The sequence below is a fragment of the Chironomus tepperi genome, unplaced genomic scaffold (genome assembly GCF_022539635.2).
Source record: "Chironomus tepperi strain 1889 unplaced genomic scaffold, CSIRO-AGI_Ctep_v1 contig_172, whole genome shotgun sequence".
NCBI classification, from domain to species: Eukaryota; Metazoa; Arthropoda; class Insecta; order Diptera; family Chironomidae; genus Chironomus; species Chironomus tepperi.
The window spans coordinates 821942-842904 of record NW_027226294.1 but is presented as its reverse complement, the minus strand read 5'-3'; the positions used below and the strand labels follow the sequence as shown (position 1 = coordinate 842904).

Genomic DNA, 20963 nt, shown 5'->3' with positions numbered 1-20963 from the left:
TAAAAAAAACCGTTAAGAACAAAAAGCTCAAAAAATGTCAAAATTCAATCGAGTATCTCATCAATCATCATAATCATGTAGACATTGAAGTTTTAAATATTATGTCAATGTTATTTGTAATATTAAATAAAATTTCTTTCAAAATTGGGGAACATTGCGTGATAATGTCTAATAAGCCGGTAGCAAATTCGTCGAAAAATGGGTAAATCTACAGAAGAGTCTTTTAACATTATTTGGCAAATTCTCAATCACTTTAAATTAAATATTGTCAAACTTGTAAAATGAAATTTAAATTTTATAAAAGCTCCAAGCAGAGTTTGAAAAATTTGAACAACGAAAGCTTTTTGATATCCGAGTTGAGCTCGTTTTTTGCGCAATAAAAATACTAAAGTCCTCACGAATTATCGAATGACTTCAGCGCATTTAATCAGAATTTAAGTAACAAAAAAGTGAATAATTATAGTATGCTGTCATATTGTTACGCTTTTTCAACTATTTAGGAGAGTAATAATTAGGAAGTTATAACAAAGATAGCATAGCAAATCGGTCCGGCTAAAGGGTTAGCATGTAAAAGTGCAAAGTGCCAAAAAACGACTCCAACTTTTCAAAAACTGTGCTAATAATTTCTCGTCTGATCACTTTTCTGGGAGATTTCTGCCACATAAGACGGTGTAAGTAGATTGTTGTAATTAATTAGAATTATTATAGATTTTTGGATTTAGTTTGAATTATAATTAAATGAAATTTCAGTTTGATTGCTTTTCTAATCCACGCAAGCTGTTGCAAAATCAACTATACATTTTATTTATATTTCTGTGCTTTAGTCTGAATCATTCAAATCACAGTGAAAATAACATGGCTAATTCCGAAAGAACATTTATTATGTGCAAACCAGATGCCGTGCATCGTGGAATTGTTGGAGAAATCATCAAGAGATTCGAAGCTAAGGGATTCAAGCTCGTCGCAATGAAATTTATGTGGGTAAGTGTCATTTTTCGCAATTTTCATAACCTTAAAATATCCTTGACATCGACTTATTGCATAAAGTATACATTAATTGATGACATTGAGCAGTATTACCTTTTATTGGATCATTAGTGTTATCAAATAAAAACTTCCCGAACAAAAATTTACAATATTTTATGACGCATTTGTAATTTATAAAAAGATCCAGTTGTAATGAAATTATTTTATTTTTCATAATTTATAGGCTTCAAAGGAACTCTTGGAAAAGCACTATGCAGATTTGAGCTCACGTCCATTCTTCCCAGGTTTAGTCAGCTACATGTCATCAGGTCCAGTCGTTCCAATGGTTTGGGAAGGTTTGAATGCTGTTAAGACCGGCCGTGTAATGTTGGGAGCAACAAATCCAGCCGATTCAGCACCAGGCACAATCCGTGGTGATTTATGCGTTCAAGTTGGACGTAACATCATCCATGGATCAGACTCTGTTGAAAGCGCAAATAAGGAAATTGCTTTGTGGTTCAATGTAAGTTAAATATCATTATAGCTTGTCAATTATCTAATTAAGATCTTTAATTATCATTTATAGGACAATGAATTGGTTAGCTGGAAACCAGCATCAGTTGACTGGGTTTATGAATAAATTATCAATCATGCATTTAAGAGGAGTTACATCCTTCCACGCGTATATTTTACATTTATTCCAGTTCACTCAAGTTGATTTCTGAAAAAACAATCCTATTTACTAAGCTACATGGAAAGTTGAATAAAAAAACAATTTTCTTTAATCGTAATGTCTCGTGCCTTGCTTTATTTTTATTTTAAGTCTAACAATTATTATCAAGACAGTCAATGACAAATAACAAACAGTTGTATAAGCTGTTTTAGCGTGTATACAGTTTTATTATAATCATGGGAAATTTAATGTAAAAGCAACTACATATAAAGATTTACCTATTGATATTTGGATCTAGGGGTTTGCAAGAATGGGAGTTTAAAATCTGCCGAAGTTCATATCCAATAATTTCAGTTTTGAAATTTTCAGGTGTACAGGTGTTGAAAACCCTAACTGGAACTCTTCGATACTCAGTCCCTGCTATAAAGTAAAAGAGTATTAACTCATATGTTGCTATATATTTCTATTCACATATTCGAAGCTTTTTTTCGCACTTCCGCATTAGTATATTAAGCGAGATATGTTTCATCATGTCTCAGTGTTTAATGTTACTTCCATCAAGATGGTTCGCTTTCAAGTTTTTGCCCTGTTCATAGTGTTGTGTATTGAATTCAGTCACTCGAGCAATCAAACATTGTATGAACAGGAAAGAACATATATCATGGTCAAGCCGGATGGAGTTCACCGAGGTCTTGTGCATGAAATTATTAAAAGATTTGAAAGAAAAGGTCTTAAGTTAATTGGAATGAAACTCATTATGGTAAGTATGATCACGCAAAAATACGCATGCATCAAAACTTTGTGTAATCAATAAATTTAATATGTAGGCACAACGACAGGCTGTTGCAGACCATTATAAGCATTTAAAAAATGAGCCATTCTATTCTGGTTTGATTGATTACATTACTTCAGGTAGAACATTCGATATTGTATTGTTCTGATTAAGTTCAAATTTTAATCTGTTCACATATAATTTAAGGACCTGTGATTCCAATGGTGTGGGAAGGCTATAATGCAGTTAAGTTTGGACGTGACATAATAGGCAAAACAAATCCATCAGAATCCCCTATTGGAACTATTCGTGGTGATTTTTGCTTATCTCAGGGCTTAACCGTGGTTCATGGTGCTCATTCAGTTAATGAGGCACAAAGGGAAATTGGAATTTGGTTTAAAGTAAGTGATCATAGTTAATTATTTCAAAATCATGAATCTGCAACAATTATGGATATTTTTTTGCAGCCGTCCGAATTAGTCAGTTGGGAACCAGCTCTACAAGAATGGGTAGACTAAAAATATGTCGTATTATTAGCAACAAATTCTGATCAACTCTGTAAAGACTTACTTTTGTACAAGTCAAGTTAGGTCTTAGTCATATGTATACAAAAATAAAACAAATCCTTGGATTTAGCGAGATAAACTTGCTTTACATTTATTCACACAATTTGTTCATCAAACAAAACTTGTCAGTTTAATTACATTTAATCACTGTCATCTTCATTGTCATTAAAGTCGAATGGCTTATAGGCTTCTTTAAATTTTCTGACCAAGTCTTCTTCAATGTTCACAGGTAATTTGCAATTCTTCCAGTCGACTTTCTCCTCGCAATTTAATAATGGTTCTGCACAAACCAAATCTCTTCCAAAATTGATTGGGAAGTGCTTCATTGAGCGTGTAATTTGAGTTTCTTGACCAAATTCAACGATGAAATAAGCTCCTTTCTCTGGTAAATCCTTTGGTGATTCTATTTTTGGGATTGTCTCAAATGATAATGAAAATTCTTCAGCTTTGTCCTTTAACGTTTCAGGAATTTGCCATTCTAAATCATGAGATATTGGAACTGCATTGACAATTGAATGTGAAGTCATATAATTTCGTTCGAAAAATACAGGAACCATGTTCAAGCTCTCATAAAATTTTTTGATTGACTTTTTAAATATTTCCAGTTCTCGAAAGAGTTCATCTGTAAGATGAGAGACTGCCTGGATGTGTGAGATGGGAATAATTAATACATGATAATCATTTACAGGACTTTTGGCAAGAGCAAGGTAGAAATGTTCACCAATGGATATGATTAAGTGCTTATCAACATCTGGACTTTGTAGACAAAACCAACATTTATCCTGATCTATCATTGGCTTGAATCTCTTATTTTGATGCTGATCATTTCGATTTCGCCTTCTATTTTGATCATTATTATCGTTTGGATTTCCCCAGAAGAACTGTGCATTTGATGCCTCTTTCTCCTCATTAAAAACTGTTGAAAAGTCCATGGAAATATAAGGACATTCAATTTCGTCTGTTGATTTCATCATTAACTCTGTAAGTCTCATTTCTGACAGCGGCTGAATATTCATTGCGTATAAAAATTTACTCTTCGCTGGATTATTGACTTTGGCTAGAGAAATAAATCTTGAAACCGGCTCAATACTTCTTATGTTAGCTGCAGGCAGTCTAAATGGCAACTTCTCGAAATGTGTATCGTTTAAGGCACAAAAATGATATCGTGGCTTAACATTTAGAGATAAAAATGATATGAGCTTTGAAGTATCTTTCTCTTCACTTTCATTGATTCCAGCAGACCATTGTGACGTTAAAAGAAAATCAATGCCTCGATAATCGTCAATATTGCTGAAATTCTTCAGTGCTCCATTTCTTACTGACAGAACATCTTTCTTATCAAACTGCCATGGTTCCTTGTTTTCACCTTCCTGAGCTTGCTTTCCTGATAAATATGCCAATGTAAACTTTGAACTCAGTGTATAAACTCCTTTCCTTCCAAGATAGTTAAGATTTGGACAGACTTCATTGTTTGTTTCGTTGATATTTAATTTATTATAAATATCTTCTTGTGCTTTTGAATTAGGACCAAGGATGTATGTAGGAATCGGTATAGTTTTTGTTCCTAACTTGTACTTATTTATCGCTTCATAATTTCCATCGTCTGAGAAGAAATTACCGACGCATAAAAGAAATGCGAAAGGTGTTTTTTTGTTCAAATTTCTGACTTTATCAAAAATCGCATCAAAGTTAGACTCAACGTCGCCACAAACTAGTCTAAAATAGAGATATTATTGAATATTATTGTTATTGTTCCTTATAAAATTGTATTATACTTACATTTTGAGTTTTTCTGTCATTATTAATTAATTATGCTAGCTGATTTCTTGAAACGTTGTAGCGATTTACTTTATCTTAAGATGCTTTATTCTTTTTAGATACAATGTTATGTTGCTACTGGTCTTATTTCCTATATCCTGTAATTGAGATTTTGTTAGAAACTATTCAGGAAAAATGTAAACAAAAATTTAACTTGGAAACTTCAGGGAATCAAGCAAATTTAAGTTTCAAAACTATTATTCCTATAACTTTATGATTATATGAATTATTACAGTTTAAATAACAAATTAGATTAAATCTTACGCTATTAATGACTTCCAGTGACAAGTAAACAGCAAAAAATTTTTCTCTGGATCTTTTTGTGTAATGCCGATTTGTTTTCTAAATTAATAAATTGATTTTTAATAAGGATTCCAAACTCTAGTTAATTGAAATCTATAAATCATTACCTGATTTATCAAAATTTGATAAATTCTTATTTTAAGCCAGGCTAAATTTAATTAATTTCACAAAATAATACGTTTTACGGTGAAATTAATACCAAACGTATAAATAAATGCTCAGTTTTGTTTTGTTGCTCAAAACTAAGCAACATTTTAAAAAAGCTCAAAAAAGCTCCTATTGCACAAAAAAGCTTTCAGGACAAAAAATACGTTGATAAATTTAAAAGACACGTGTTTGATTACTTTTTTAAAAGAATTTCAATAATTTTTATTTGATTTCCGATTTTTAATTTTTTTTAAAAACATCTAACAGATATATAATCCAATTTTGTTAATCTCTTCTAATTCGTATTCTCTATTTTTTTTTATTAATTTTAATTGATTCCAATTCTCTTTTTGATTCGACCGTCTTTTAAATTTATTAAAAAGTAAGTAATTAAATATTACCTGGATTGTAATAAATGTGTGTGTGCTTCGTGAGAAATTAATGGGTTAAAAATTTTTAAGAGAAAAGAAAATTTTAATTTTTTTTTATTATTTCTTGTTGTCAATATTAATTTTAATTCATTTTAATGTTAAGGCCTTTCTATATTATAATATTATAAAAGATGTATTTCCGAAAGATGATGTTTTTTCCATTATTATTGGTGCTTTTTTTTGTACAAACGACTAATGAGACGTCAAAGTAAATGATGAGATTGAAAAAGGCCTTTTCCTACCATTTATGATATACATTTATGGATTTTCTTATCATTTTCATGGGCTGTTGATGATTAAATATCTTAATGACTGACGCTATGAATAATTAAAAATTTAAAAAAGAGAGAAAGAAATTCATTTTCATTTTTTGTGTGTATTTAATTATTTACAAAAATTTCATATATGTGTGTAATTTTTTTTTTGAGTTTCAGTTGCCGTACAACTGAGTATAAAGCGAAGTTTTTTACCAAAGCGTTTTTCAACTTTCATACATTTTGTGTTTTCTTTTATTAAATTCACTATACTTTAAAATTCTCTTGTAGATTTTTTTTCTTTTTTTTTTTGAATGAAATCTTTTTTTAATCATTTTGCGCCTAACAAATCTCTAGAATTTTTGTTTAATTAAAAATAATCTCAATTTTTTATCTTTTTCCATTTTTTTTAGAAATATAAAATTTTTCATTCAACATTGACTAAGTTAAATTAATTAATTATTATATTTTAATATGTTGCTAATTAGAGTTTCATCTTTCCTTTGTCTTAAAGTGTTTTATTAAATTAATAATTTATTAGTAGTATTATTTAACAAGTAAAGCTGTTGGATAGGTCAACAAGATTAGAATTTTTGACATCAAAAAATTAGGTTTTTATTTAAAAATCTTTTTTTAAAAAATAACTACTCATTCAGACTATTCATAAAGCTATGGTGGTGGCAAAACATTCTTTGTGGGTCATACAAAAGATTTTAAGCTTCTTTTGCAATTTAATAAAATTTCAAAAATTTTAGCTAAGGAAAATCGTTCAAAAATGATGTTTATGTCTAAAACTTAATTCTTAGTGATAATTTCCATTTTTTGAAAATGACTGATTAAGGTCAAAACTCCATTTTCTTCAATAAACGTCTTTAGTGAACGACTCTAAGGAATTTTAAAGAGATATATTCCTGACGATGGGTGTGGTTGATTCTTCATATGCATTCTTCAGAAAAAGAGCTTAGCTTTCTTGAATAATTCAAATTTTACGGTCTATACCACTGAAAGAACCTTCTGACACAAAAATTATATGATCATCAATGAAATATTACAAAAAAGTCGACAAGAAATGGACTTCTTATTTCATCCATGTGGTTGTTTAAGGAACCCATTTATGATTTTGAACTCAAATACTGAAATAGTTCAATTTTATAAAAATCCAATGCTAAGCATTCTCTGAAGAATCTTTTGAGAAACCAGTCTAAGTGTGACATGCTCATTAAATGAGACAGCAATCATTTTAAGGAAACGGAAAAACGAGAGGAGATAAGAGAATTTTAAATACTTCGAGCACAAGAAAAAGTAAACGGTAATAATAGTTTTCATAATTTTTAACTAGAAACCTTTTTTTCATAATAATCTTTAATAAGACTAGAGTTGTGTAATATTTACAAAATGTTTAATCTTTTTTCTTTTTTACTAGATTATTTACACACAAATATTAGTTTTGTGATTTTCTACGGTCCTTGCTTAAATATTATATAATTTCATTATTGTAAGTAGGAGCATCAAAATTTACTTTCTATTAATTAAGGATTTCCAAATTTAATGGACATATTTTTTCTTTCGTCTAACTGGATCACAAGCACTCATTAATGATGTTGATAATTCGTTATCAAAAGAAATTTTCCACAAATTTTGTTCTAGTGTCTGTCGTTTGTTCTATTAAGTATGTGTGTATTTGTTTGTGGATTGTGGCGTTTGAGGACTAACTTTATGTTGTGTGAGATTGTTTAAATGTTGGACCACTGTTTGTTTATAAACTTTTTTTTTTCATTTCTCACTGATGATGGATGATTGTTACTTAGTTGATGAAAACTATGAACTCAAATAAAAAAGGTATGATAAACACAAATATAACTTCTTTTTTTTTAAAAAAATGTTTGGTGTCGTAACTACACATAATCATGACTAAACAAATGGCGATGGTGTGGTGACTATTAAATCCATTTGTTTGATCTAATTGAGGATCGTCTGAAAGGTTAAACAATTAATGTTTATAAAGATTCATGCATATTAATATCATTGACATTTCATGATTATTATCATAAAATTTACATTCATACCTACGTCCCCACATAAGATTATATCATACAATTGTTCCTTGGAGGTGATGTGAGGATTGTGGAATTTGCTGTTGCTGTGATTCTGGAGAATTTATTTGTATTGAGGTGTGCATTGGAGTGTCTGATTGTTGATTGAGTCCCATTGATGAGCTTCCTAATGCTGAAGGATTAATTCCACCACCACTACATGGAAGTCCAATCATTGGCGTTGGCTCTTCTGGTGGCGTTACCTAAAAGAGACATCATAAATTTTTAATTTAAGCTCTACATTATTATGACTATGCTAATTTTGGCACAGTTATTAAAGATTAAATGAACAATGGTCGTAAAAATTTTCCCTAATGTAAACGACTTATTTTAGAAACAGCACTAACTTCTTTGACATAGCTGTTAATCACTTTTTTTATGGTGAAACATTCATCAAACCCTTTATGGATTGTAAAATTACTCATAAAAAATTCATCATAAACCCACCTCTAATCCAATACTTCCATTAAGGGAGAATTTAATAGGATTCGAGTGATTACTGGCTTGCATTAAAGTTGTAAAGTGGCTGATTCCAATTTCCTCAAGAGATGACTTTCTCCTGCCTGTATTCATTCCAATATTCGGTAGACCCTGCCTTAATGAATTCGACCGCCTAAGTAGAATGTCATTGTCAATCTGAAAACAAAATTAATTAACATTAATTAATTAATTCAGCACTTTTGTGAATTGTCACTAACCCTCAGGGAATTGCTTCTCCCTCTCGCCTGACCCGCGGTTGATGGACTGTCTGGAAGTGAAAGTGAATTTGATTTTTGTTGGTTTACAAGTGGAGGAGCACGCGGACTATGATAACCACTTGGAATTTGTGTATTCATTGCTATTCCCGAACCTCTCCGTGATGCCTGACCGCCTCCTGATGCAGCTGCCAAGTTTATGTTGGAACAGAATGATATATTGGATTTCCTCCTAGAGTTGTGCCTCTCGAACGTCTTTTGTGCTGAGAATGGTGATGGTCTTACAATGTATCTTTAACGATGAAAAATGATCGAGTTAAAAGACCAATAAAATTATTATGAAAAAGTTACTTACATGACGTCGCCTTCTTCAAGTTTCAAATCACATGATGGATTTATGATAACATAGGACAAATGGTTTCGTTTCTCGCTGACTTCGTCATAATCATTACTCGGAAGATTAAGTGATTCCATACGACTTCTGACTAAATTTCCTATCTCGGCCCTCTCAATTTGTTGAGCGTGATTATCACGTGCCTCATCAACCATATTTATCGAGTACTAAAGATTTTACAAAAGGAAATGAGACAAGAAAAAAAATTGATTTGTGCTGAAAAACTTGGGCATTCATGGAATTGACAATTATTTTTATTCATAAGGACGAGATTTTTGTTATATTCTTTATCAGGAAGCTATGCACAAAACAGAAAAAAATGAAAATTTAAGGCGATGAATAAATCATAAAGTACACAAAACGAAAAATATAAGATAAATCATAATGCTGTCGTTTTTCAGTGTATGAATTTTTATCAGCCCAATGTTTTAGAAATACTATTCTTTTTTTTCATCGACCAATTCGTTAAGTTTAACATGACATAAGTAAAAAAAGATTAGAAAAAGTAAAGCTAACATGTGAAAAGCATTCAATAGAAAAATGGTATGAAGCTCTACGCTTCTAAAATGCTAATATAGATATTAAAATTGCATTCAACTATAGAAAATAAATGATCGGAATGAAAAAGTTAGTAAAAATTAAATTGAGCGTTCACAATCCTTCCGCTTTACTATGCAGTTATTTATTTTGTATTTTATCAAAATGCCAATTATGCAAGCTAATTGAAATAGTGTCAAAACCATGGGGGAATACTGAGAAACGGAAAATCAATAAAGTTTTCGAAAATAAAAAAAAAACATCATCAGAAATTGAGAAAGAAGGTAAATCTCGAACTGAATTATTCAATTCTAGTTTCAAATGGAAGTGGGAAAATGTAACGAAAATTATTCTTGACATAAAAATAAATTTCTTGCTATGCTTACTTTAATCAAGCTACTTTGAAAGGTGCTTGAAATATTACATGTTAAAAATTTCATGCTGTATTAAAATCATGGCACATAAATCTTAAACTTTATCTTAGATTTCTTAGGTGAATTGGCTTTGAATTTCATTAAAGCCCTAGTCACAAACCAATCACTTTGATCGTTAATCTAAGGTATACGAAAGATTTTATGGGGCATCTTGTTGCCCAAATAAATTGGTTTGAAAGATTACTAAAATCCTCAGGATTATGATAATAATTTTAAATTGAATTTATTAGAGAATAAAAATACGTAATCAGTTTAAGGGCATTTAAGGGAGATTTGATTTTTTTTCCTGCTTTATATTTTTTGACTCGCAACGAAAAATGGAAGCATTCTTTGAATGGAGTTGAGATGATGGGGTTTCAGTAGATTTATGCCCAATTTTTAATCAAATTGATAAATTAATATTAACCGAATTATAATTTGACAATTGAATATTTAGCTTCGGATGTTGAGTAGCCTTAATAGTTGTCAATTCCACACTAATAATCTGTCAAAAGATTTCAAACTTCTAATCAATTTATTAACCCACATCAAGTATATTTCGATACATTTTAAAGCACTCACGTTTTATCCTAAGAACAACATAAATTTAATAAACCCTTTCATCCGTTAAAAGCATATCTTTAAGCTCTATTCAACCTTCAACTTCCCAATCTCTGATGCGTTGAAATTTTAATTTTTTCCGGAATTTTCAGACATTATTTTTCTTAAATCAGATGTGTATAAAATGTACACAAAAGGAAAGAAGTAATGTAAGAAAAAAAAATTTGAAGTAGCGGAAAGAGGAATAAGAGTATAAGATGAAGGAAGCATGAAAACAACTTGGTACTTACCACTGAATGAGATTTTTAGTATCAAACACAAAATTTATTGTAATACAAAACAAAAGTAAAAACAAAAAATCGTATAAGAGGAGATAAAATAAGAAGGAAAAATTCAAATGGATACGACAAGAGAAGGAAGCATTGTAAAAAGGATTTTTTACAGAATGGATGTGAGCTTTTAAGAGGAAATCGAGGTAAAATAAGAAAACTAATATGCAGGTATAAAAAAATACATCTTTACATTGTTTTGTGTCCCTTATTAAATCAAATCTACTCACAGCTGATCCTCGTCTATCAGAGCATCCACCCAAACAAGATGTAGATTTTTTCATTTGTTGTGGACGATAAGTAACAGAAGGTTTTAAATTCGATTCCACTGTTCCTTTAGACTTTCCGCTTGTCGTACATTCCACATCATACTAATTATTTTATGATTTATTTTTTTTGGCATGCGATTATGAATGAGGCGAACGATTAATAAAGAAAAATTTTGTTCAATTTGTTTCAACTTTTGAATTTTTTTCAATTCTTTTTTTTGTGTCAAATTATTTTTTTGTTATTTTATTTTTAAAAAACAATTATTAAGGTTCAGAGGAAATTTTAAAGGAAAATTTGGTGTGAGAGAAATTTTGAATTTTTGTTGTATTTTTGTGAAATTAAAAAAGGAACTAAATTAAATATTATCGGAAAGGACGCTTGCAAGAAGTGATGCCAAATTTATTCGAAAAAAAGGTGCTTCGACTAAGTGTTGATTAATGGGAATGAATGAGTGACGATAACATTTCTCACAAAAAAATTAAATGTTAATAAAAATTCTAAAACATTTATCTAGTAAAAAAACTAATTTGTTAGTACTGTTAAGCACTTCTACCATCTATAGCTTCTAAAAACTTAAAAAAATTACATTTACACAGGTTCTTAGTTTTTGTTAAACATAATATCCAAAAAACAATAGGAACATAAAATTTTCATTTATTCATAGAATTATAATAATTCACTCACTGTGTGCGTGTGCAACCAAATGATTTATAAGTTATACTTAAAAAAGTATTTTTTTTTTTTGAGACTCTTTATTTTATGATTTTAAAAATGACAAATTTGATTTAATAAGTAAGTAGGTTTCATAAAACAAAAATATCAAAAAACATAAAAATAATGCTCTTCATTACTTAATAATGGAGAAAATATATAAATATTTTATGGAAGGCTCATTAAACATGAAATAAGAGAATAAAATTGTAAAAGAAATTATCAAAGATGGATGGACTACAGCGAATTTTTGCTATCTATTGATTAGTAAAATTGCATTTTTTATTTTTGATGGTCACAAATTTAATCACAAATTAATGGGAGTCATCCATCTTTAAGTTCAATGTCCACTAATTTCTTTCCCATTTTATAAGATTCAGACTCATACTGCGCGTATTATACACCAAGAAATATTTGAAAATTGTTACATAATGCGCGGATGTAAGCAAGCAACTTTTCTACATGCTGTAATATAGAAGGCACAAGTGAATGACTCGTGTATAGAAAACTGCTAGAAAACTTAACGTAACTTTGGCAATTCAAAGAAATTGAAGTAGTAAGTAACAAAACACTGAACATTTTCTAACATAGTAAGTTTTGCATAAGAAGACCACGCAATCTTGAAATATTTACAGTGCAAATTGATAAAGTTATTAAGTTAATCTGTCAAAATGAACACTAAAGCGTATTTGCTTCCGTAAAAATACCCTAAATTATTATGAATGAATGAATGACATCCAAGTCCATCAAGAAGGAAATTAGGTTAAATTTATGACACTTTAACACGAGCTATATCATTCATTGGAGATCTTACGATAATAAATGTAATTTTACAAGATTTAAAAAAATAGAACCTAATTATTAATTATTAAATTATCGATTAAAACATTTCCCAACATAAATTTTTGAAGCTTTAGAATGATGAAGAAGAAGATAGAAAATGTTTGATCTTGGAAATTTTAAGGGATGCAGACAAAAAAATATAGAAATATATTGTTCAAAAATCAAATCCAGCTCTTAAAAATAATTAAAGGTTAAAAAATTGTAAGAAAATTTAAGTCTGTTCTACATTCTTGCTGTTAGATTTGTAAAAAAAAGTTTTAAAATGTTTTATGTGCGCAATTGTACATCGTCAATATTGATAAGCATGAGAATGAATTATATATAATGTCTTCATTGTAAATAACATAACAGAAAAATAATGAAAATTTAAAAGGCTAAAATGAGAACGTAATAAGAAGCGAAATAAGTAGAAATTAAATTATTTTCTCTTTGCAGCCGATTTAATGCACAAAAAAATATTTTTTTTTGTTTATATTGTAAATTTTCATGTAATGTACTTTGTCAGTTATCATGTCAGTTGTGATGTTTGGAAGGTTGTGAAAAAGGTGTATTTCTGTTTGTTTTCCTTTTCACTCTATTCTTTCCTCTGTTTTATTTACTTGTCGTCTCTCAATGTATAATGTTACTCAACGAGTATTAAAGTTAAGAAAGGATAAGTTTGAAATTCCGATTCTACGTATGGCTTTTTCTTCTTTGAAAACGTGTGACCTTTATAAATATCTTCAGTATTTTCACTTATAAAAAATTTAATGGAATTACAATGTCACACTTTAAGCCAACATAAACAACTAAATTCAGAATCCGGATCATTCTTGGTATTTTAAAAGCTTTGATTATGACGCGACGCGTTTACAATTACCCGGAAAACTTGACTAATTCTAGAGAATCATTACTGTCTACAATTGTTTGGCAAACTTAACCTTTCATTGACTAGCACAATACTCATCGAGAATGGAAACATAACTTAAGGCAAATTAATCAAAAAATAAGTAAAGAGGTATGAAATGAAAGAATATGCAAGTATGAAAAAATTAAAGCTTCGTGTTTTATGTTCGTTCTTTCAATTTACTTTACTGAAAAATACGTCAAATATTTTTTTTTGTTCAGCATCGACAAGTGGAAAAAGAACTCTTTTTCGTGAATATGATGAATAAATAAAGGAAATTATAACGAAATTAAATTAAATTTCTTTTGATTTTCGTAATACATTACTTAAAGTGTCGCACAGTATTTTTTTTTAATTTAAATTAAATGAAGACAGAGAGAGCATAATGTGATTTGATTGGTGAAATTTTTAAATTTTTGTTTTTGAGAGATTTTGATTTTTTTATCATTTTGCTTGATTTAGTTTTTATTTTTTTTTAAAAAAACTCACCGAAGGTTGCAACCGCACGCAATGTTTTTGTTTTTGTTTCCCACCAAAAAATCCACCAAAACTAAACGGAGAATTATGTATGGACGAATTACTCACATGAGATGCATCCAAGTTTGTCGTCTCTTGGGTTCTATATATTCCAATAGGAATTTCACATGTCGTTGAACATAGTTTTTGATATAAACGTCCATATGTACGAATCCACATGTCATCCTTTGTTATTTTCATCTATGTGGGAAAATAAAAGATACGAAATCAGCTATTGACAGATCAATCAATTTTAATCAATTTTACCGAAGTGAGAAATCCACTTCCAGGCGCCTGATCAATGCCTAACAACAGTCTTACAAATGTTATTATGTAATCCTTTATAAATGCTTGATACAATAACGTATCAAGCATCGAAGCACTAAAAACAGCACCAGCAGCAAATGGAAGTCGAAACATATATGATATGTGTGAGCCTCTTTCTTTTTCGCGCTGTAAGTGTAAAATATTCACATGTCATGTGGATGACATAATTTTAAAGAAGAGTATTTACCTTTTCCATCTTGCTCAAGTGAAGTGCATATTTGTCATGTGCTCGGAATTGCATAAATCTCATATTTGAACTCTGTGAAAGCTCTGTTATACTTCGAATATTTGGGAAAAATCTAACAAAAAAAGGTATGAGAGGTGTGGATGGATATGGGATTAAAATGGCATGATATAAAGTTCTCATTCAAATCAGTAATTAAAATGTCAGTTACATACGCAAATATAAAACACTCATGATGCTTACTTGAACATTGTTTGTACAGCAACAATTGTATTACAATCACCTAACGTATCCTCTTCAGCTGAATTAGAAATTTCTTTATTGACAACCACAACATTATCGGCTAATGTTATTCCGGCACGCAATAAGTCATCGAGACAATCAATTGAGCCTAACATCCAATAGACCTATATAACATTGAAGGTAAAAATCATAAAAAAATTCTTTTAAGACTCGTTAATTTGACGCTACATGGGGATAAGAAAAAGGCAAGAGAATAGCAAAGCTATTATCTGGATTTATGGACATCCATTTAATAGGATCGTGTCAAATTTTTTATATCAATGTTTGGTTTACTAGGATTACATTTTTTATGAAGTCAGTAAACGTGAATTGCCACAAAAATCGAGAGATAGAGAGAAGGAGTAAATAAAAGAAAGGAAAGGCACTTACCAATGGAAAATAGGAAATGGCATCAAGAAACGCAATGTCAGGACGTCGTTCTAAAAGCAGTATTATTGGATTTAACGATGTTTTCGACTTAAAGTGAGCACGCAATGGAATTATAAAATTGTAAATGCCATTCGAGGCGTAGTCAGCTGCCAAAATTATTGTTTTGTTTTGCCATTGATATTCTTTAGCATTACGATAACTGCAATGTTCACAGACCTAAATTGGAAGAAGAAAATGTTGAGGAAAATTTGTTAATGCTTTGTTGTTTTACAGCAATTAGCTAAACTGAGCTAAACATTTATTTATCAGTTGATCTTAATCACTTCTAATAACATAAATTTAACACATCACCAGATTTCGTTTCGTTTAAGTAACATTGCATGATATAGTTGTGTTACTCTTTACAAAATAGTTTAATGTTCTCTCAATGGTTTGCACTCAATCTCATATGCCACAAAAATTTTTCATTACACTCTACATGTTAGTATGGCTCTTTAAGAATTTTTGAAAATCTAATTCTTTTTCAAGGTTTGCATATTTTTGCATATTGAGTATAAAATATGATAAAAGTTAATTAAAATAGTTTTTGAGTCAGTGGTCATTCGCATTTGATATCCACTAATTAATGAAAGAGATACATTTAGTGACTCAATGTGACAGAGTCAAGAACGTGTGATATTTGATCACAGAAATCGAAGTCATTATTGAAAACAAATTTTAAAGACGTCATTTATTAATTAAGTCTTAATTAGAAATTCTCGTTAATTTTTATAAAAGATCTATCTTAAAGATAAGGTGCTTAGAGATAAAATCGTTTAAGGATCTCTACAAAAAGTGTTATAATCATCATTTTTTTTTTCTCTCACACTTATTACCTGAGCTAATTGTAAGCAACATAAGGGCTTCTTCTCCTTTAGTAAATAGCATAGCGTAGGACTAACTCCGATAAATGGACTGACGGGGGGAAATCCTTTGATGATTCTGTAAAATAATTTGTGTTTGGTTATTCAAAAAACAAAAATCTTTTTATTTGTAAGTAAAAATAAAGAATTAATTTTGTAAAAAGGCAAATCTCAATTCTTTTCGCAGGATTCAGCACTATTAAAAAGAAAGAAGCTTGATTCTGTTTCAAACCAATAGCCAGCATATGTAAATTTTCTGTAATCTATTATTTAGTTTATGCGAATGAGGAAAAGTTTCCTGCATAAAGAATCCCAACGAAAAGGAGGAAGTAAAAACCACAACTAAAACTCATGATTAAAATAAAGCCAAAGGAAAAATGTAAAATTGTTATAAACAGCATACTAAAGAGCCGTGAGGTAAACGAAACAAAATAAAAAAAGGAAACAAAAAGTAAATTCAAATCTCTACCGGTGCATTCATTATTAAATATTCTTAACATAAAGTAAAGATCTAGGCATGACCTACTGATTTTACTTACAAAATAAAAATAAAATAAGCGTTAAAACTCATGAAATTATCATTTTGGCCTGATTGTGTGTAAAATATTGAAAATTTTTCATAAGTTGATTAGTTAAAGTATGTGTAAAGTATGCTTTATGCTATTTTTTTGAAAAATTGAGTGTTTATGATTTAATGGATCATTATTTCTTTATGTGGTTGCATAGTGTTGTGTATGTAAATTAAATATTTTTTTTAAATCCATCAATATGAGGCAAATAATTATCCATAATTAATTCAATTATACTGGTTGTTTTAAATTGGTTTTACGTTTCATTAATTCCATTCCAGAAGTTTTCAATATGAGAAAATGGCAAGTGCTGTTATTTCATACAGCTGTTAAGCTACACTATCGATAATTGTTAAATAAAATGAGCAGTACAGCGCTTTATACTATAGGCAGTTATGAGTCTACAAAGGCACCAATATACATCAATAATTATCAGACATAATCACATTTAACCATCATTTAAATATGAATACAAAATGATAAAATTAAATAAAAATGAAGTAACAAAGACATGATTATGGACAATGTATACATTATTAATGAATCAAATAGCATGAAATTTTAAATCCCTTTAGCAATATTTATTCAAAATCTCAATTTTATGTAGTAAACAATCCGCACAATTAAAAAGTGCTGACCTATTTAAAAATAACTCAAAAACAATCTTGTCCAAATCGAAACTATGTAATGGAGTGGATAAAAATACGTTATAACTAGTTATTAACTACATTAAATGTAAACTTGATGAATAACTAGTAATAACGTATTATTGTCCATTTTGGCAGATTTGTTACTAAAGATTCTGAATAAATTTGTTGCTGGAGACTAAATTATAAATTATGCAAAGAATGTCAATTAGTTAATTAGTAAAACAATAATGAATGATTAGTTCAATTTATCAACTATAAACCTCTCAGGACTAATTATCTAATAAAGGCACGAAAATGTACACATTCAATCAAATTCCTAATATTTTCAACTCTTTTTTTTTTGTTCATCTATGGATGAATGATGTATAAACAAAGAGAGAGAAAGTTGAGGGAAAAAGGAAAGGAAGACACTTACCGGTAACATTCTTTTTGCCATGCAGGAGGAGGCGAACGTCTTGATTCTGAACTAACACATGACGAGCTACTATGAATTGAATCTTCGGTTGAACTCACTATGAATTTATAATTTTGCATTCCGAAAAAATCATTACTGCCCATGCTGGATAGAGGATGATGGTTTATAGTATTTTTTATATGATTCAAGAATATAAGTATTACATTTTTTTGAGTGGTAGAGGAAGATAAGTCCAACATACATTCATAAAATTTTCAGAATTTTATATTGTCAAATTATAAATTATTTATTTTTCATTTAGTTTAGATTATGTTTAGTTAATGAGAGTGTATCATGTTGTGAGACCACGAATGATTGTATTCAGTAGACAGCAACAGAGAAAGATATATAGAAAGAAAAAGATAAAAAATAAAATTTTGAAACCATCATCACGTTTTAATGAGATAAGGAAGATAAGAGAAGGACAACAATGAATGACATTCGTATTTTGAGCAAACTTTATCGATACACAGGAGTAAAAAGGGAGGTAGGTTCTAAATTATAGAAAATACTGCTTTACACACACCTAAAATTATGTATAATGATAATGAAACATTTGACACACACATAGAATAATGAGAGCTTTTTTTATATAAAATAACGGAAATTACACAAATTTTGGAAATTAATTTATAATGCCACAAATATAATTTTGAAGCTTATAAGCCTCTCATGATAGAAATAAAAGTGCTTTATACATTTTTGTCATCTAAGTGTCTCGTGTTCTTTAAAGTCTTGGTATTAAAATCTCAAACACTTTTTCTTTTGCCAAGTGAATCTCTAAATAATACAAAAACCATAAAAAAGCATTTAAGAAATAAATATTCAATAACTTATAAGATGTTGATAGGGAATATCAATAGACTACTAACAATCATAGTGGAAGACTGAATAAAGCATGTGAAACTACATTGATTCTTCAACTGGATTATCGTACGAGTGACGATTTAAAAAGAAATCGTAAAAAACATGAAAGAAAAAGGATCACGAATTGTGATAAAAAAATATCACAAAATCTTTTTTCGGATCATAAAACATTTTCTTCTTCATATCTCCAGAGCAATGAGATATTCGATACGTATAAAATCTTATACATTTTTCATCTTTTTTCGTTCTATCATCTTTAAGGGGTTTTCGCATGGGAAAATGTGTTGTAAAGTAATCAGCATGAGTGTAACATGTAAAAAAGATATATGTATATATTTTCATAGGCCAAAATGCATATAAACATAAAGAATCTTGTTTGTGTGTAAACATGTATGAAATGTTTCTGACATTAATCATCTATCTACATTTATAAGGATTTGTTAATCTATTGTTAAATCTTTTTATTGTTATCGAAAGATTTTTAAAGTTTATCTAAGGCTCTTAAAGATCATATGAAAGCCACATTTTAAAAAAAAAATAGTAAAAACTGGATTTATGACTTTTTCAAACTAAAATAAAATATCAGAACGAAATAAATGACTCATAAAAGTGACTTGGTTTTATTCAAATGCATTAAAACTCAGTTTAAACTATAATGGATATGTATAAAGGAGGAATCAGAACGAGAAAATGTAAGTTTAAAATTTGAGTGAGTAAAAAATGCTTTTGATTTATTGCTAATAAAAGAGATAAATAAATTTTCAATTGTCAGAACAGAAAGGAAGCCCTGAAACCTCTGGTAAGGACATTCTTCTTTATTCAAGACGAAATTGAAAAAAAAAATCTGTTCATTGTGAGAAAATAAAACGATTCAACCAGGAATGTGTGGGGAAAAAGTGCGCGAATAGCAATCTTGTGTGACAATTTAATATTAACCATTAAACATGTGATTGAAATCATAAAAATATTATATGCTGCATAATAATAAATTGAATTCTTTGCGATAATAAAAGTGAAAGAAAATAAAACTCAGAAATGAATAACAATGCATAAGAATCGGATTTTCCATAAAACTTAAATGCATTTTAAATGTTAATAAAAAAATGATCATGAAATAAGAATTTTTATATTTTATTGCATTTGGTGAAGGTTGATTTTCTAGTGTCAATCTAGCATTTTGTTAATTTTGAAGTATGAAACTATGAATTGATTGATGTATTTTTAAAGCAACGATTAATATTTCTTTTCTAGAAATTTTCGATGATAAGATTCATTTAACACTTCAACCAAACACCATCTTCATTTAATGTAATAAATTGGCAATAAAATTTGATATAACAAGTATAAACGAAAGATCAGTAGTAAAATAAATTTAGAAGCAACAAATCCTCCAAGACGAAAAATAAAGTTAATAAACGAATTGATATATTTATAATGTAATATAGAAGAATGAAAAAGAGAAAGATAGAAAAGAATAAAGACAGAAAAAAATTGACAAAGATTTATAAGATATGTACTTACGCTATTTTTTCGGAAGGCGAACACCATGGATCATCAAGCAATTCATCTTCACTTTCATCGTTATTTTCACCATCTAGACCATCTTCACCTGATATACTGAACGAGGATGAAGTAAACATATCAGGCACCGGTAATATTGATGGTCTACGGCTTCCTGTTCATGACATTCATTGTCAAGTTTTGAATAGGAAGAAAAGAAATCATATAATCAATACTCAATTTTAATGACAATAAAAGTTTGTGGCTATAACAACCTCTTCGTTGACTTAGCATATCCGGACTAAGAAGATTTGGATTATTTTGAGGTATATCGAGATGATTGCCAACATTTAAACTAGGAGGCCCTAATGTTGAGCTTGTCGTTGTTGGTATACCACCTGTTGCTTCCTTCAAATTTGTTTTCGAATCTGATACAATCAATGTGTTAGGTGAGTTTGAGTTTCCTTCCGTAAATGTTGCTATGAATAAAAAATAAAAGAAGCACAATGTATGTTGACGGAAAACAAATTGTTATCAATAAAGATTTTTTTATTGTGTTTTGTTGTAGTAAATTTTGGTGATAAATTTATGGGATAAAATGTTATGTTTTTGTGTCTTTTATTTTATTTTGTTCCTGTTTTTACGGTTTGCGAATAAGGA

General features: G+C 29.3%; 4 protein-coding genes across 11 annotated transcripts in view; 2 read left to right on the top strand and 2 right to left on the bottom strand.

Annotated features, from left to right (window-relative positions):
- Positions 1 to 540: 540 nt before the first annotated feature.
- On the top strand, positions 541 to 1757 carry LOC139088956 (nucleoside diphosphate kinase-like). Of its 2 annotated transcripts, none has more exons than XM_070638319.1 (4): positions 541 to 671; positions 825 to 981; positions 1211 to 1489; positions 1553 to 1757. In XM_070638319.1, the coding sequence occupies exons 2-4, from the start codon at positions 856 to 858 to the stop codon at positions 1604 to 1606; spliced, it is 459 nt and encodes a 152-aa protein (XP_070494420.1). In that variant the 5' UTR covers positions 541 to 671; positions 825 to 855; the 3' UTR covers positions 1607 to 1757. The 2 variants fall into 2 exon arrangements, with proteins under 2 accessions (XP_070494420.1, XP_070494421.1); XM_070638320.1 differs by having other exon boundaries at positions 566 to 671; positions 751 to 981.
- A 368-nt stretch (positions 1758 to 2125) lies between these two features.
- LOC139088928 (nucleoside diphosphate kinase A-like) lies at positions 2126 to 3067 on the top strand. Its single transcript, XM_070638290.1, has 4 exons — positions 2126 to 2399; positions 2467 to 2551; positions 2619 to 2812; positions 2879 to 3067. Exons 1-4 carry the CDS (start codon positions 2160 to 2162, stop codon positions 2927 to 2929), a joined length of 570 nt encoding a protein of 189 aa, XP_070494391.1. The 5' UTR covers positions 2126 to 2159; the 3' UTR covers positions 2930 to 3067.
- On the bottom strand, positions 3038 to 5315 carry LOC139088927 (CWF19-like protein 1 homolog). The gene is made up of 4 exons (XM_070638288.1): positions 5206 to 5315; positions 5060 to 5137; positions 4757 to 4893; positions 3038 to 4693 (listed from the first exon to the last, which is right to left on the bottom strand). The coding sequence occupies exons 3-4, from the start codon at positions 4774 to 4776 to the stop codon at positions 3118 to 3120; spliced, it is 1596 nt and encodes a 531-aa protein (XP_070494389.1). The 5' UTR covers positions 4777 to 4893; positions 5060 to 5137; positions 5206 to 5315; the 3' UTR covers positions 3038 to 3117.
- A 168-nt stretch (positions 5316 to 5483) lies between these two features.
- SLO2 (slowpoke 2) overlaps positions 5484 to 20963 on the bottom strand; it is a 73641-nt gene continuing 58161 nt past the window's right edge. For 2 of the 7 annotated variants that reach the window (XM_070638262.1, XM_070638267.1), the window contains 15 exons: positions 20579 to 20782; positions 20325 to 20478; positions 17898 to 18041; positions 16237 to 16342; positions 15362 to 15577; positions 14933 to 15096; positions 14693 to 14804; positions 14446 to 14631; positions 14152 to 14379; positions 11183 to 11323; positions 9074 to 9279; positions 8722 to 9010; positions 8471 to 8659; positions 7997 to 8226; positions 5484 to 7904 (listed from right to left, as the gene is read on the bottom strand). In XM_070638262.1, the coding sequence (XP_070494363.1) occupies positions 8020 to 8226; positions 8471 to 8659; positions 8722 to 9010; positions 9074 to 9279; positions 11183 to 11323; positions 14152 to 14379; positions 14446 to 14631; positions 14693 to 14804; positions 14933 to 15096; positions 15362 to 15577; positions 16237 to 16342; positions 17898 to 18041; positions 20325 to 20478; positions 20579 to 20782 (2546 nt within the window). In that variant the 3' untranslated portion in view covers positions 5484 to 7904; positions 7997 to 8019. The remainder of the gene's footprint in view (positions 7905 to 7996; positions 8227 to 8470; positions 8660 to 8721; positions 9011 to 9073; positions 9280 to 11182; positions 11324 to 14151; positions 14380 to 14445; positions 14632 to 14692; positions 14805 to 14932; positions 15097 to 15361; positions 15578 to 16236; positions 16343 to 17897; positions 18042 to 20324; positions 20479 to 20578; positions 20783 to 20963) is intronic. The other 5 variants (XM_070638265.1, XM_070638269.1, XM_070638268.1 and 2 more) reach the window with 3 other exon arrangements.